Source organism: Chroicocephalus ridibundus, chromosome Z (assembly GCF_963924245.1).
Source record: "Chroicocephalus ridibundus chromosome Z, bChrRid1.1, whole genome shotgun sequence".
In the NCBI taxonomy this organism is placed as follows: Eukaryota; Metazoa; Chordata; class Aves; order Charadriiformes; family Laridae; genus Chroicocephalus; species Chroicocephalus ridibundus.
The window spans coordinates 75,627,498-75,644,860 of NC_086316.1; the positions used below are offsets into that span (position 1 = coordinate 75,627,498).

The window sequence follows — 17,363 nt, forward strand, 5'->3', positions numbered from 1 at the left end:
AGTCTCACTAACAGTCCACTCACTGAGCCAGTCTCTGGACTGCCATCTCTGAATTCAGCTTGCAACACACACAAGTTCCTCATCCAAAAAGCAACAAACATACCTGACTTCCAGTCCCAAGTCAAGCAGAACTGAACAACTCCAGAGGTGAACCATAACCCCAGGAGACAAAACAGTACCAAAAGCAGAGCATTCAGTGACGCAGCCCTGATAGCCCATGTGAACTTCTCCAAGGTTTGCTGCTCCAGCACACCATAAAGAAGCACCAATAAAGACATATGGCTAATCACATTCACAACACAGATTTCATGTTCAACCGTAGTTTGAAGCTTGAGATCTCATTTCCTTTCAAGATCTCCAAAGGACCAGATTCTAACATCCCAGAGCAATTTCCTTCCTCAGGTTTAACTGTGATTTACTAAGGGCTACATTAGCATCACTACAAAAATAAACAAAACACCCAAGACAAACTTACAGAAGCAGATTACTCTGCTTCTGTAATACTAGCCCAGAACTGTACAGGCCCCTTTCACTAGGATCTTGCTAGTATAATGTCCTTCCATTCCACCCTCTTCATAATTCTGCTTCCTTATCTACATCTGTTCCTTGGCATCCTACACATCCATCCTCAGCTGTACTCTTCCTTCGACACCAACATTGCCCAACCCATTGTATTTTCGTTAGTACTACACCAGTGCTCAGGGCAATAGATAAAAGCTCTCTTTTTCCAAAAGCTTTGCATGCTACAGGGATTTTAAAGAACATCCCTCCAACCATTTTCAGCCAAGTAAGAAAGGAAACATACCCATGCAGCAGAGATTTCAAGTACTTTCAAGAATAGCAGAAGGCTAAAAAGAGAGCATCTTCCCTTCAGCAAGTATTTATGAGCTTATGATAAAAAGGTAAGCACCTCATCATCAGAGTAGTATCTTCTAAGTACCGAAAATAGAGAAACATCCTCTCAGACAAACAACCTGGTGCCAACAGAGCCATAAACCAGATGGCTACAGTACACATGCCACAACTGATTCCAGTTTACTGCACCCCAGACAGTGCCAATTCATGCAACAGCCCTGCTGAACTGGTCTGCAAATGGATTTTGTTTCAAATCGCAACAAAGCATTGCTAAATTTGAGTACTTCGTCACTGCAGTTCCACACATTTGTTGACTGTATCAGATACTCAGTTTCTTAAAAATATAGAGGGTAAGAAAAACACCCTCAACAGAAATAACCAAACTTAATTCTAACAAACTTGAGGAAAGAGATCTTTTATTTCCCACAGAAAGGCGCTGAAGGATAGAATATGGATAAACAGCACATTCTGATTCTAAGGAATAAAACCCCACGTGTCTAGCCAAAATTTCAAGGCATAGACAACGGAACAGTATTTGTGACCAGCCTGAAAATTCATTTTACTCCAATGCAACATTTTCCAGAAGACTCACACAGGTTGAAGTGAAGATGCATCCTGGAGCATCAAGGTATAATCAATAGAACTGTATTTGTTACCGGCCTGAAAATTCATTTTACTGCAATATAACATCTTGTGGAAGACCTAAATAGATCTAAGTGAAGATATGTCCAGAGAATGTTGTTTTTTTTACTGACAGCAACAGTAAAGCTTCTGTTAGGAAGAAACCCCTCCTGAGTTCAGTATACAAGAAACTTCTGTCCGGAATTTATTTGATCTCTAAACCATTGCTTGTCCTCCAGAAGCCCCATTTCTCATTCCTCAAGCACAGCCTATGTTCTTCAAACATATATAAAAATTAATTTAATTCTTCCATATTCTTTTGGCCTGGTGAGCTCCAGTTAAAAGGATTTTAGCATGAACATTGCAAAGCAAAGAACGCAGTTGCATGAAAAAGCCTTTTATTAGATTTCTAGTATTGATGACATTTGTTTTCCCAAGCCAGCAGCACATCCACGTATTGGCCTCACCATCATCTTAATCTCTCAGCTCTGCCTTTGCTCTGCCTCCTCTGTCTTTTAATTGCACAATCGCCGTCTTCAGTTTCCTTTACATCTCTACCCCAGATAATGATACCCACCACACTCACATTGGGTACCTTCACAGACCCCTGGCTCACAGTGTCTGTATTTTCCCTGTTCTAATGCTGGGTACCTTTCAAATAACTCAGTAAGTAAAGTTTCTGTCTGGTTGTTTTTTACCTTTCTACAGGCTTCACAAGTTTTGAGCACAGTGTACTCTCAGTTGTTTCCTCTCTGTTTCTTTAACTCTGCATGCTGAAGTATCTTGTGTTTACATTTTGAAAGGAAATGTGCAAAGCAAACATCTACAATCCCCTGAACAAAATAACAAGTTCTTATCCAATGCTTTGCCATATATGAAAATTAGAGTTGTTTCCAGTTGTTGCTTCTATTCCATAGAAAAGTGCAGACTACTGCCATCATCACATCCCACAGCCCATTGCATAAACTTATTTAATTCCAACCAGAGATTAGAAAACCTGCCCCTGTGGTTATTCTTCAGAGGCTGTTCCAGAGACTCCCTGTTCTCCTCACTGAAGTTGTCTTCTATTTCCACCTTTAATTTTCTTACAGCAAATTTACTCGATTTTTCCTTTTGTAAACAGTAAGCTGAAACAGGACGTCTTCCTTCCTGCTGCTTATCTCCCTCTTCCCCAACATAATTCAGGCATGAACAGGTTCAAACAAGGATTAAATCAATTCACAGAGCCATCACTGCCAGCTATTAAACATAGCATCTACTGCTCAGAAAAGCTTTAAGCCATGGATAGCTGCAAGAGCCAACCAGAGTCACAGGAGCTCTACACACATACACTCCTCCAACTTGGGGTCTACAACATCCCATTAGAAACATTCTATTGGGACAGACCTGGTATGGCTATTTTTCTTTTTTGAAACAGCATCGCTCCCGTCCTTCTCCTGTCCCACACTGCCAAGCCTCTCTTTTGAAAGATAACAAACTCATACCAGCATCTCTCAAGACATTCTCATATTTTCCCCATTACCGTTAAACTCTTTCCAGTACCCATCCCAGTCTGAAGTCTCACTTCTTGAACATGGCTAGCACAGCTTTCCTCTGCAGGAATATACTTCCTCTTCGTCATTCACTATTTCTCCAATTTAGTGTTCTTTCTATTGTTTTCGACTTCATGACCTCTGTTCTGTACAACAGCTTTGTGCCTCTTCCCTCACTGCTGCTGGTAAGAAACTAATTTTTCTCTGCTCTCCATAGCATTTTCCCCATACTGAGATATCACAACTCCATTGGAAGATCTTGGACATGCATCTGAATCAAGTCTGGATGTGCCTATCAGCAGCTTTTCATCTCAAACACTGAAAATCACCAGACAGTACAGGGTTCTGCTGAACTCCAGAAACAAAGAAAGTTATCCTGAGTCTAACTGACCCTCTACATCAGGTTTTGACACAAAACTGAGTTATGGTTTAACTACATACTCTGGAACCATCTGCTCTTTGCTTAGTCACAAAATAGTTGCAACAAAGCCAAAGTGTGAATGACGCAATTCCTTGAATGCTATGAACTGTAAAGATCACCTTGTGACCCTCAAAGACCAATCTAGAAACACTAAGCTACTGAGGAGGAACAGAGATGTTTCACCGATATCAGCTGTGTCTGATAAATCAGCCATTCCAAACAGCCCCAATCCTAACTATGAATTATTTAAAATTCTGCACACATCAAAAATACAAGCATAAGCAATGTCCATTTGGGGTCTCAAGGTAAGCCATAAGAGAAACAAATGACCTATGGTATCACCGGTATTCACTGGTATCCCTTGCTGGATAATCCAGTATGGCTTTACCAAACAACTAGAGCCTTGACTCTCTATATTCCTATAATTGCTGACATGGATTTGCAGTAAGTCTGTTTGTACTTCACAAACTTTTCTTATTCCTCAGACTTAGTCCATCAAGCTGGAACATCAAGCAAATCAAGAGTGAACAGAAACAGCCCCACCTTCCTACTCAAGATTTAACACATATGGCAGAAATTTCTATTCCATTTAGATCAAGATATTTTGCTCTCAAGCAGGAACATAAACTTGAGACCAAATCAAGAAACTGTTTTAAAAGCAAATAAAAATAACCTGACCAAGCCAGATCCCCAAATTAATACCTTTTCTCTCTCTTTTTTTCTTTTTCCTTTAATCAAATTCCTTTTAAACTACTCCATTGTGTGTGTAAGTTCTCATTTATTCTGCAATGTCACAGCTCTTTGAAGAGCTCTTCTTTGAAGAGAGGGCTTAGTTTTTGAACAGTAAAAAAAAAAACACAACAAAATAAACAGAAATGCTAGTTGGAAGACGAAATACTGCCCTTGCACTCAAACAACACCTTCCTATCTGATCCATCATCTGTGTGGCTCAGCTCAGTCTCTGAAGTGATTAAGCCATGAGACTCTACTGTTAAAAAGACAAAAGGCCTTGCCAATCTACATGTGGTACAGAGAATCCAAGCAAAGTCCATGGACTCTGTCCCCTAAGCAGGAACCTCATGCTGCTCTGAAGAGCTTAAAACAGTAGAACAGGCTGATGGTTAAAACAAGCTACCCAACCAGGACAGCAGGGCAGGACGGACAGAACAAAAGTCAGAATATCCAGCCTAATACCCTGTTCACCCAGCCTACTGCCTCTCTTCCATGCAGCATGTGTTAGCAAATACACCACCTGAGCTGACAGTGAGAGAGATTAAACATTACGTGGCTTAAAACCACATAGGTGTGAAACCGTCAGGAATTAAACCTTCTTTTAAAGCACATCAGCACAATGTTGCAAAGAAATTCTTCTGCGTCAGTGGAACTGTGTCCACTGGGTGACGGGGTTAAGTTTAACCCAATGGCACCTTTCCAGAAAATACGCAGTCATTTTAATAAATGCATCTTCACTCATCATGGAGGTATCCCCTGTATGTTTAGGTAAGCTCTGATAACACCTTTGGAACAGCCGTGTTCCACCGGCCACTACTCACTCTGTAAGCAGTCGGCGTTGAGCAAGTCTTGGCACTTCTCATGGCACTTGACTCCACATTCTCCGCAGCGCATTCCCTGCCGCGCAATGCCCCACAGCAGCCCCTCACATTCGTAGCAGTAGGTAGGAGTTGTGGCTGTCCACACTTCGAAGTTGTGCGGGGTTGTACAAGAGATGGGGTAAATTAAGGCTTGCAAGGTCTTCTTATAGACATGAGATTTCTGAAAGGCAAGAGCACACATAAACCAACATCCAGGAAGGTGAGCAAACCTATTTTTGGTGATTAACACATGAGTTTTAAGGGAAAAGGCATGAGCAGTGCAATAAATCTATACAGTTGAGGCAGCCAAATTTATCAAACTTTCACAAGCAGCAGCAGAGGACACCCTTCCAAAAATGTTTCTCCAAGCATTTAAAAAAGTGGAGGAGATGGAAGAAAAGAGTTAAGGTTTGTGGATGAGGGATATCTTGCATAAAGCAAGTTTCACACACTGTCTCCCATGGTAAATAGCACAGAAGAAAATGGTAAGATTACATTTTTCAGGATCACTTTGACACATTAAATGTGAGTTTTTACATGTTTGGTTTCTTTAAACAAATGATACAAGAAGCTTTGCATCTATATTTTTAGACATCTGTGAAGCTGGCTCTGCATCCCAGAGAGCCATATTCCCTTAATTTGCTTACTAAAAGTTAACAGGAGCCAAGCAACCCTCCCACTTACCAGCTCTTCATCTTTGAGAGATGTTCTAGTGGCCATTGCTGAGGTAATTCCGGCTTTCCGGGACTGAACCAGTGACTAAGAAGGAAGAAAGTTTGTTATTCACCACCAATATTCAGAAATGCACTGGCACTACACGCCCAGAGATGTGACCAAGGGGACTCTGCCATCTCAGATACCAAACCAGCAGTCTATTATATTCAAATCGTTTTCTCAAATGATAGCTCACATCTCAGAAGAGTCAAATGCATACCTTGAAAGGTCTCCAACTCATTTCCATCTACCCACAACCTGTTTCCCTCTGGTAAATTTTTATGTTTCTCTGGTAAGAGCTGTCAATGAAACCTGGGTTCACATCTCCATTTCTATGTTCTGGTAGCAATGGTGATCCTGCTATTGCCTAAGGTCACAACAATGGGACTCACTCTTCCATATCTAACTTAATCTCCTTCTGGCTATGAATGATTTCATCAGTTTTACAACAGACACAACAGACCAAACATGACAGTGAAAGGGTTAAAAATAAACAAGTTAAAAAAAGAACAGACTGGGTTGGGAGCACAGGTTTGAATGCTGATATATCACAATCATTGGCCATCACTGAATACAATGAACAGCATTTTCCCCTCAAAACTGCTTCCTTCCCACCATGCCAACACTATGTTCTGCAGCCTTGGGCAGAACAAGGCAGTGCCTTTGCAGCACCTCACACTGGTATAGAAAGGATTTCTTCAGCAAGCCACTCCAGTTAGATGAAGGCAGAGATGGAAACTAATGATAGCAACGTCTGCTTTGAAATCACCAAACCCTATTAGAAACTTCCATTTATGCGCCAATTCATCCTGTTTGAAGACAGACTGAAAAAGTTCATTCCATCAGTGATGGAGCAGGACAGACTGCTAGATACACATGCACTGCAATACTGCAGGTTCAAAGTAAAAAGCAAAAGAGCGGAGGGAAAATAAGGCAAAATATTTTTTGTTTCTGGTGAAGACTTGGTGGATAGTCTTTAGCTCCACTTACCATGGCCTGTGGAGAGAGAGAATGAAAGCATACAAAGGAAGTAACAGAAGTTAATGCCATTTTGCAAAGATATAAGGTACAAGCAGTTAGTAAGACACATATTAAGCTTCCCATGCATAAGCTGGCAGAGAGAATTGCATGCATCTTTTCACAAGAACTACAGACTATGGAAACTTTGGTCTTTCAGCTGTTACAGCATTTCTCTCAAGCATGAAATTGCTACGTGTACTGAACACAGCCAACAGAAAAACCATTTGTCCTGCAAAAGCCTTATTTCACCATATCACACTAGCATATGAAACTTGTCCTCATTACTTGCTTGGTTCTCGTGCTTCCTCAGTGCAGAAGCCTATTGGCAATATTGCAAATTACTTTAAAAATCCAAGCCCATATGCTCGTTTATCTATCCTCTGAAATTCCAACCTTCTGGTTAGTTGCCAAACCTCACATGGACGTTATAACTTTCCCCAAAGTATGTGATTTTTAGGAAAACATTTAAAAATAACACAGGCCTAAAAATAATCAAATATTCTGTGTAGAATAAAAAGGAAAAAGAACATGAAAAATATCTTAATTCTGCCAAATGAAGAAAACTGTCTATGACAACTGTAGCTCATTCTACTGAGATTTTTCCAAGCACAACTCCTAACCCCTTAGTGTAAGAATCAATTTAATTAAACAGGAAACCTTCAACTTCTTGAAGTGACAATGAGTGTTACCTTATGTCAAAAAGTGAAGCCACATGCACTAATGGCTGTGTGACAGAAGAAAAATCTCTTACCAGATCACTGACAAGTGGAATTGGCTTTTTTTTGCGTAGATCGGGCATGCTATCAATGCCATAGAGACCACCTGCAGGCCTGAGAATTCAGGAGAGAAAAAAAAAAAGATAAAAATTTCACCAGCAGCGAGAGACAGAAAAGATATGGCCAAAAAGCTTCCTTAAAACTTCAGTCTCCTTGCTAATACCATAAATCAATGAGAACGGGAAGAATCATCTCACTGTAAATGCAACTTAGTAATAACCAAAGTTGTTAACACACTGAAAAAAGGTCATTTTCCCATTCTCAGTTCTGAGGTCTGAGCTAGCTGAGAATAGGCTGGGCACTGCTTGCAGAGCACCCAGTGCTTCAGAGTCGCTGCTGCCAGCATGGGGGGTTTAAGGGAGCCACATCACCACTGCCTCTGTGGGGGGCAAATTTGGTAAAAATACTTACCCAATGGCAGAACAAGAGCTCCATGGCAGTAATTCACATGTAGTTTAGTCTGTAGTAACTGAGCCACATGCCTCTGCTTTCAGAAGTACCTTTTTGCTCCTTAGGAAGAGCTCAGTTTATAGTTTACTATTGTCATTGAGCATCATAGCAGGAATCACAGAATGGTGGGGGTTGGAAGGGACCTCTGGAGATCATCTAGTCCAAGCCCCTGACAGAGCAGGTTGCACAGAAACGCATCCAGGCAGATCTTGAATGTCTCCAGAGAAGGAGACTCCACCACCTCTCTGGGCAGCCTGTGCCAGGGCTCTGCCACCCTCAGGGTAAAGAGTTTTTCCTCACGTTCAGATGGAATTTCCTGTGTTCCGGTTTGTGCCCATTGCCCCTTGTCCTGTCGCTGGGCACCACTGAAGAGAGTCTATCCCCAAAAGGAAGTACCTTGGAAACTTGAAAACATCCTGTCTCTGATCTTTCTACATCCTCTTTCTTTCCATTTAATTAATTTAGGGTTGCGGGGGGGGGAAGGGGGTTGGGGTTGGGGGGGTGGGAGGGGGATGCTTTACAAGCAAAATCAGCCAGAAGATTATACTTAAGAAAGTGTAAAGTTAATGCTAAAAACGATTAAGTGTTTATCTTCTTCATACAAAACAATCCAGACATTCCTGCCTGGTGTCAGTTAGGAAGGAGCATGTCAAAGTGGATCAACCCGGGGGCGGGGGGGGTATGCTGCTACCCATCATCTGAGTCTAGGCTACAACATACTTAATCCTGGCCCTTGAGGTCCACATAATTATTAGGAAAACCTCACATCTAAGAAAGATTATTTTTATTTCTGTAAAAGGGACCATCTGTGGTGCTCAGTGTTTCAAGCCATGCAGACCTCTACGCACAAGCGCTGCCATTCGCTGGTGGAAGTGGCAAGGGGAAAGCCTTGCAAAAATAAACACTGTAACCTGCGTCCTTCCTGACAAGATCAGCCTGAATAGTTGTATCTAGATCCTGCCATGCACTGGTAACACCACACAGATTTAAGCCTGTACTTGAGGAAGGTCTGTTAATTCAGCTTAAAGGTCCCAAGTAAATCATCTGCATTGCTTTTTCCTCAGGTTAGGAACTGAGCACCGATTTCTCTGCTGATGCACCTATCACATTCGTCGTGAACTGAAGAACAGACCTGTGATGCGACTCCTTCCCTGCGACAAACACCCAGCCGCCAGCCAAAACCCACAGCCCTTCTCAGTGTCTCGCTCAACCTCCCCACCTCCACACTCTTCTCATGCCTTGCTAACACTAAGAATGTGGTTCCCAAGGCCTTTTTCTTGGCTACAGAGACTATATAGCAACATTCTGCCTCTCTATCCTTAGCCATTCATTTTCACTCTGTACAATGCTGGCTTATATGCAGCTGAATGATAAATTGGCTGTCACTTTTTTTGGTACACTACACCCAGCTGAAATGCATTAGGATACCACGACTACAGGAAAGAGGAGTACAGGTGAAACCACTCCTACTGCAATAAAAGACATACATGGAGCTACCCTTTAAAACAATCTAGGTAAGCAAATTGCCACTACAAATTTGCACATGCCATGAAAACTGGGAGGCTGGTAAGTGATAAAAAGCAAGCTGCACTCCTCAGCAAGCAGGGCCTACTCAAACCCCCTTTGAATAAAAATATATATACATATATAAAAAAAAATTCAAGGTGACCAAGCCTATATTATAGCAGACCTTGCTCTAGGATGGACAAGGATGTCAGGGCACAGCCTAGCACAAGGCTGTGTCAAAGAGGGAAACAGTCTATTATATACAGAAACATGCCATAGCACTGTAATGGTAAAATTGACTTTTTTGACAGGGCGTAGGAGGTGACATGTGCGAGCCACGGTGGAGCTGACAGCTGCTGCTGGTTGAAGAAGCCTGTTGTGAAGGCGAGCAGTCCTGTGTGACCGCCCGAACTGCCTGGGCTCTGCCTGTGGCGTGAGTCCCATTCGCACTGCAGCCCCAAGCACAAACCGCCCGCTGCCAGCTGCCACGGCCAGACCTCACCACTGGGAACGGAAGACAAACTTGGACTCGAGAAAGGGGAGATTTGCAGCAGTTAAATTAAAACTACTGGAATCTTTGGACAAGAATTAGAAGACTTTTCCAACGCTGGAAATCCTTACAGCGAGGATACACAGTGGTTTTATTAGAGGTCACTCTCATTTCCAGCAGAGAATTCCAGAAAAGCTTTTTGCCCAAGTTACACTGCAATAATCCCTTCTGCCTTCTTATAGAAAAATCTGGCCCATATCAAGAAATAAGAAATACCTGCATATTTATACTGTCACTTATATTGTCAGAACTCAGTACAATCTTGCTGGGTTCAAACATGGAGTTTCATCTGCTGCCTTAATGTTACAAAACCTTTCCAATACTAGCAATACTGTTTGGGGGTAAAATGGGTGTCATAGAAGCCTACCCAGATGATGCCAAGTATTCCAGTATTATTGAAATCACGATACAGCTTATTGGTAAATTTTGTGTCAAAAATTAGTGTCAAATCACTGGAATTACGAAAGCATATGAGAAATAGAAAGGGAAAGTCTGTAAGCTGAAAAGATCCAACAAAATGGTCACAAGTAAGAATCTAGAGTCAATGCTCCTCCTAAAAGTTAATGGCACAGCTGGGAATTTATACCTCTTTTCTACACAATTTCCAGTATTTTTTTTTTTAATTCAATTGAAAGGGAATTGTGATAATATGACATTTCCCAGGAAAGAAAAACATTAAAATTGTATGTTTTATCTATTCAAGATGAGCCTAAATAAGTTATTGTGCTGGAGAAATGTGTTTCGTTACAACATGGTTTGCTGCAAAATATTTATGATAGACTGAGGTTTATGATAAAACCAGTTGTAAGCCAGACGAAGAAGACGGCTATTTGAAAGGTGCTTGTATTCACCACTGAAGAGAGGTATCCTAGTATCTAGATAATTATACACTCAGATGACCTGCTTTTAGCTTGTTAATACTGAAAAAAAAAAGGATTTTCAGCAACAATTCTTAATTTTTAAAATTATTCAGCTTGTTGTGCTCAGAGGTATGATTTAGTGATAGTTTTTGTCAGTCACATTGATGGTTGGACTAGATGATCTGAAAGGACCCTTCCAACCTAGGTAATTCTATGATTCAGCTATCTCAGTGTCTTTATTCAAGCACAAGCTCTACTTCACTTAGCAAAATTACAGTGTTTGCCCAGGCAGAAGTACTGACAGTGCCTCAAATATGCACACTGTAGCTTTATATGTAATAGGGTAAGTCTCCTCTGCAATGCATGTAATATTTATAGCATTATTATGGACTGCTGTATTGAGGAGTGAATAGCATTTCTGTAGGAAAAGATGACTTGCACTAATAAATAAAATATATAGATATGAGATATTATGCCCAGAGACTGATACATAATACCAATTGTACTTTTTTTGGAAGCTCTCTCTCCAAAGCCAGTGATTACAGAGAGGGAGCTACTTTTCGCATTATGCCAGAAGTGCAAATAGCTTGAAGCATGTATTCATCTTTTAATACAAGTTTTATCAGATAGATGCTTCCATTAAATCTTGAAAATTTAAGCAAGCAGAGATGGTTTGCAATGACAGAAGATGATTAGTTCCTTCAAAGGACACGACTTCCCTAATCTTCATATGAAAGAGGAATTCCAAACATAAGTGCTTTAATATACTTTGTGGCTAATAAGCCACAACGAGGCTAATGGTGGAATTAAAGGTTCACCACCCACAACCACCTTTTGTGGAAATCCGTTGCATGTGGGGATACAGTGAATAAGCTAAACTTTTCTCAAAACTGCGTGAGCCAGTCTGTTTTGTTATAGCTCACACAGATAGGGAAAATATTACAGACCAGAGTAAACATTGCCTTGAATTGACAAAACACATTTTTAAGCATTTCAGGACTGTAGGTGTATTCATCTTTCAGGCTGGGAAACCATTTTGTGTGCGTGAACCAGTAAACTCAGTACATTGTCTCCTTGTTAAAGCAGGAGAAGGTGCTGTTTATAGTTAGAATAAATCACTGTCTTCTGCTCCTGCTAATTGCCAGTTCTCCAGCAGCCTGCTCACCTAAGTCTCAGGCTCCTTAGGAAATCATGGGGTTGCTAGGCAGCTCCAGGCATCTGCAGGTGTGGAGGACGCTTTACGGGAGTACCAACATCACAGAACAATGACTCCAAAAGCAGAAAGCCGTATAATGAAGCCTCCAATTTAACTTTGCTTTTTATTAGGGAAGTTCAGTAGTATTAGAATTAACTTCCATGCATAGCAAGCCAACCACTTGCTGAGATTTCGGGGCAAATCTGCTGCTATGTCAGTTTCTAATGAGTGCACCACCACTAAACCATATCGCCCTAATGGCGTACAAGGCACATAACCTAGCAGCTCGTAAAATGTGTCATTGTCTTTTTTTTCCCAGAGAGGATTCTAAGGAAGCTACCATGCTGGCACCCATTATGCAGAGTATCATGCTGAAATTACACACAATCAGAATCTGTCTGCTTCATTTGCTGCGAATAGCGTGTTGCAGAGAGAACGCATGGCCTCTCAGTCTCACCTGTGCGAAAGAGGCATGATGATCACTGCTTTAAAAATTACAAACAGCAATGACTTCCAGAGCTACTGCAGTTTTGACTACTGCAATATCCATAGAAATCATTGCAAAGACTTCCTTAAAGCTATTTCTTTCTTCTAAGAGCAAAAGACATAGCAATCTTTCTGAGCTAATCCTTCCCTTCAGTCATCAGTGACTGATTCAGGAAAAAGGATCTCATCCAGACCACTCTGTGGTGCTCAGTAAGGCTTACTGCTGCCATAAGCACTTGCTGCCATCATATTACAGATTATACATTGCAACTATAAACGTGTTCTTAACCACAGATCTCTTGAAGAGCTGCACAGCTCTTTAAGAGGAGGAGACTCTGAAATAGAGCAGCAGTCTGCCCCTAAGTGAGGCATGGCTCTGAAAAAGAGCCATTAAAAACATCAGAAGTGCTACTTTTACTTAGGTTGATCTGCAGACCTTTAAGTACACTTTAATTATAAATACAGGGAAACAGGGTCTCCAAATACCACTTACCCTCCTTTGAGCCAGGGTGGTTTTGATGGATCAGCCTCATCTTGACCCTTAAATGGGGGAAGGGAAAAGAATAGTATGAAATTAGTTTCCAAAAACATCAGAAAAAGTACTCAGACTATGTTGAGAGGACAGGATTACAGACCACACTGCATGCAGGCAAATGCATACAGAAACTTATTCAAGCACCTCCAATGACCAACATGTCAGCACAAGTCATACAGACACAGGCAGGCTATGTGATTTCATTGAACACCTAGAACCAGGACCAGAAGAGCCTGTTCAGTGCACCTCCTCTTTCAAAAGGCAGTCCTGAAGAACAACTTTTTTTCTTTTATCCTTTATTCTTTTTCTTTTTTCCAGCCCAACAAAAGCATGAGTTATCAGAGAGCTCCTGTTACTACTAGAGGTCATCACTTACATAAATATGGTCATAATGAGGATGTTATAAATAAAAAGCACCTGTATGAATGCACGAATGACTGATGAACATGAAACTTTGTACAAACACTTGTGAGCTTTGTTCATGCTCAAATGCAAAAATTTCAGCCCCCTAAGCAGCGAGGTCCCCTTGCAGCTCCACCCATTCATATACAAGTATTAATTTCCAATGGGTGTCAAACAAGGGCCATCACTTGCAAGATGATTGCAGGTGAACTGAGACCTCACAGTATGACGGAAAACACCAGAGACTGCAAATATGAGGATTCATACTCATGAATTCAAACCACAATCTTATATTCATATTAGGAGTGTATTTACAGAGTGATGTTTTGTTTCTTTGAAAAATCTTCAGCGGACTGATTAGAGCTGAGAAGTGCTTAAACACTTGCAATGTACCTGGAGAAAACAAAAGTTTTTGGATAAGGGGAAAATCGTTTACCTATAACTGGGGAACTCTGTTCCAGCTTACAGTTCATACATTCTCCTGCACTCCCTGAAAGAAAAGCTGGTTTCAAACAGGACTAAGCAAGACACACCGCTAATAGCTAACACTCCAACCTCAGATAATCACCTCTGTGCAGAGTATAAGAGGCTGCAAGTTGCACACAGTGGAAAACCAAGTATTTCCAGCCATGGGACTCACAACCTGGGGGTCATAACAAAGTGAAGGACTATCTGTCAAGAAATAAGCTCCAGTTTCACGCAAGATAAAAGAACATAGTCCTAAAAAGACTTTTTTTTTTTTTTTTTGTCCTGTGCTTTGGGTGAGCTGTGCAACCTCAGGTGGTTGTTCACAGGTGAAAGACAAGGTCTCCCAGGAAGAACAGACATAACCAGGGAAGACAAGATCCTATTTGAGGTCTCAGCCTTTATAGCAGCAAAAGTCCAAACGTTTTATTTGTTGGCCCTACAACTCCAGGGCTAGGCAGATCTGAAGACTACACGTATTTTTATTATTTTGTTTTTAAACAGGCATGAACAACATGACATTATCTATAATTGAATGGACACTCCAGCTTTTCTACGTGATCACACAGGCCTGCAGAGCACGCAGGAGCAGACCCACGGTCCAGCACAGATGCATGTTTTTCCCATAGCTAGAGCAGCACATCAGGATTCAGGCTTCTGCAGGAAGGATCGTGCCCTACAAATTTCCACTCCAAGCCATACTTCCAGAAATCCTCAGCCTGAAACCTGCATTTCCTTTGGAGGGATCTGAATCAACTGCTGGTCAAGAGATAGGATTTCATGAAGAAAATGCAACCAGATCCACCAGAACAGACAAGGCAAAACATCCCTTCCTTTGCCTTTGACCACTAGGAAGAGCTGCAGCTAGAAAGCAATCCTAAAATGGAACAATATTTTACACTGGACTGAGACTGACACCGGTTGGTTCAGCTGTACTGAATGACAGAGAGTGACAAACACAAATGTGGCAACATTTACTGGCAAAAGGAATTAGTCCAACAGGGCTTTCCATCAGTTTATCTGAGAACCTCTAAATATAAGTGACCAATATTTGAGACTTTAACAGACCATAGATAGCATGGGAAATACTGCAGCCTGGAGACCACAACAGCATTGAGAACTCTCTTCGGGGGAAGAAGATCCAGGGAAAGCTGTTATTTAACTAGCAATAACCATTTCCTACAGGCAACCATGAGTCAACAGAGAATGGCCAGCAGTGTGGCTGCAGGGAAGGATGCTATGTGGAAGCATGATCAGGAAACAAACCTTCACCATCTCCCAGATTTTGAGACAGGACAAGTAAGAACTGCCGAGAGTTCAGATAAGATAAATACACAGAAGTACAGTTTAATTACTTTTGCCAACCCTTTTACACATGCAAATAAAAAGAAAACAAGAAAAGAGAAAGAGCTTCTGTAGAGTCAAGATTAAAAATCATCTTGGTTCAACAACACAAAGCAAAAGGAAGAGCTTTCAGTAAATGACAATATTGTGGCAGGGGCAAGACAGGTGGTGGCTGTGTGGAAACAGGAGTTATCACCTGCTGAAAGCAAAGTAAAGAGGTAATTTGCTCCAGGCAGCATTCTCCCTGAGAAAATGTCAAGAGAACCAGCATCTGACATCCATCAAATGAGGGCTGGTGCCTTAAGACTGTGTAAGAGCCAATGCAGCACCCACAGTTAAGGTGTGTGGGGGAAGGAGGGATTGTATTCTAGACTAGCATAAACTCATTATTGGCTTCAACAGCTTGAAAGGCTTCAGAGCAAACATGAAGGAAATAATTAACATGGAAAAACAGGAAAAAATATAAACCAGGGCACACCAGTTTGGAAAACGTTTTTTTTGTTTGTTTGACAAAGCAACCATTTTTCTTTAGACCATAAAATGAATTATCGACTGAATTTCATTTCAACAAAAACCTTTTGATGCAATGCCATGTGACGTTAATAAGGCTGGATAAGCTGAGAGGGAGTAGGGAGCTTTAAGGCGGGTAAACAAGTAACTACGCCAGCCACGGACAACGCAATGAGGAAGCTAGTGGGAGTAAGTAGGATCTGCTGATAAAATCTGCCGATGACAAACACAGGAGAACTACTGATACAGAGTTCAGATGTCCAACAGAAAGAACTGAAAGACTGCAGGACAAAAGACAGAGGATTAAACACAGTATAAATGGCAAGGTCAGAGCCACAAAGCCTGCCGTGAATTTGACGGCATACAAGGTGGAGAAAGGCATGTGACAACAGACGAGTTCTAGTCACCACACTGGCCACAAGCCACTATGATACAGCCATGTAAGGAGAGAACATCATCCATACAGTATGTCCAGTGAAATGTCTCCATAGAAATAAAAGCATAAATACCACTGTACTGTGCTGGCAAGACTCCTTCAAAGTGGTATATACAATCTCTTTATTATATATCAAAGTAAAAAGAATTCACACAGGAAAATGGCAAAAGCAGCACAAGGATGTAAACACGATACTATAGAGGGAGAACAGGACAGCTTGCTTACTCTGACAAAAACAATCTTCTTCTGTGCGAATCAAGAGACAGGAGAACATACTGCATGGAAGAACTGTGGCTAAATATAAATGGAGGATGAAAATTAGAAGGTGTCTAACCGTGATGGTTCTGTAGTAGCCTTTCAAAAGGAGAAGCAGAGACCAAACCTAACCAGTTTTAAAGAAGAAAGTTCAGCAGTTTACATATGAGGTAATGGCACAGTATCACACAGTAGCAGAGGGCTGGCAGTCACCAAGAAGTCCTCTGCAGTCCCTTGTTGCAATGACATATGCAGTCAAAGAACCAGAGGCTGTATCACCTACAAGCGTTGGCATGAGGGTTAACAGGGTCCAGACACCTCTGGGAGTGCCAGTTAAAGTAATCCACAGTTTACACCACTCTTGTGGGTAGGAACACTTCCTACATTCTTCTTCATTTAAAGGTGGCAAATGACAATGCTGTTTAGATGGATTTGCTGGGATTCTGCACCCCCTGAGGGCAACACTCGCACCAGGGCACAGGAGGGCTCCAGTGGCTTCTCTGGGTCCTGTCACCAGCCATGGATCTGCTCAAGTTCAGTTCATGACGACAGCCTGGCTCGTTTACAGCCTGGGCAAGCAGAGGAAACGGCAGGCAGATGGCAAGAACACGGGAACAACTGTGAAAGTTTTTATCACTGTCCTTCCCAAAACAAATGGGAGGGCAAAGGGAAAGTAGACACGTTTCACACCTAGGCATCTGCATGCTGCACATCACAGAAAGTGTTTTGCTGGCTTATGCTTCACTTCTCCGCACAGCTCTGTCACTTGATCTCTCCTTGAAAGCAGCCAGACCAGTCCAAATCTGAAATTTTTGTTATTTAAAAAAAAAATAATTTC

General features: G+C 41.6%; 1 protein-coding gene across 1 annotated transcript in view; it reads right to left on the minus strand.

The window, feature by feature from the left end:
* Positions 1 to 17,363, minus strand: part of UNC13B (unc-13 homolog B) — a 216,744-nt gene that overhangs the window by 77,351 nt on the left and 122,030 nt on the right. The window contains exons 11-14 of the mRNA XM_063319831.1: positions 13,072 to 13,118; positions 7,507 to 7,585; positions 5,706 to 5,780; positions 4,983 to 5,202 (exon numbers count right to left, since the gene is read on the minus strand). Of these exons, the coding sequence (XP_063175901.1) occupies positions 4,983 to 5,202; positions 5,706 to 5,780; positions 7,507 to 7,585; positions 13,072 to 13,118 (421 nt within the window). The remainder of the gene's footprint in view (positions 1 to 4,982; positions 5,203 to 5,705; positions 5,781 to 7,506; positions 7,586 to 13,071; positions 13,119 to 17,363) is intronic.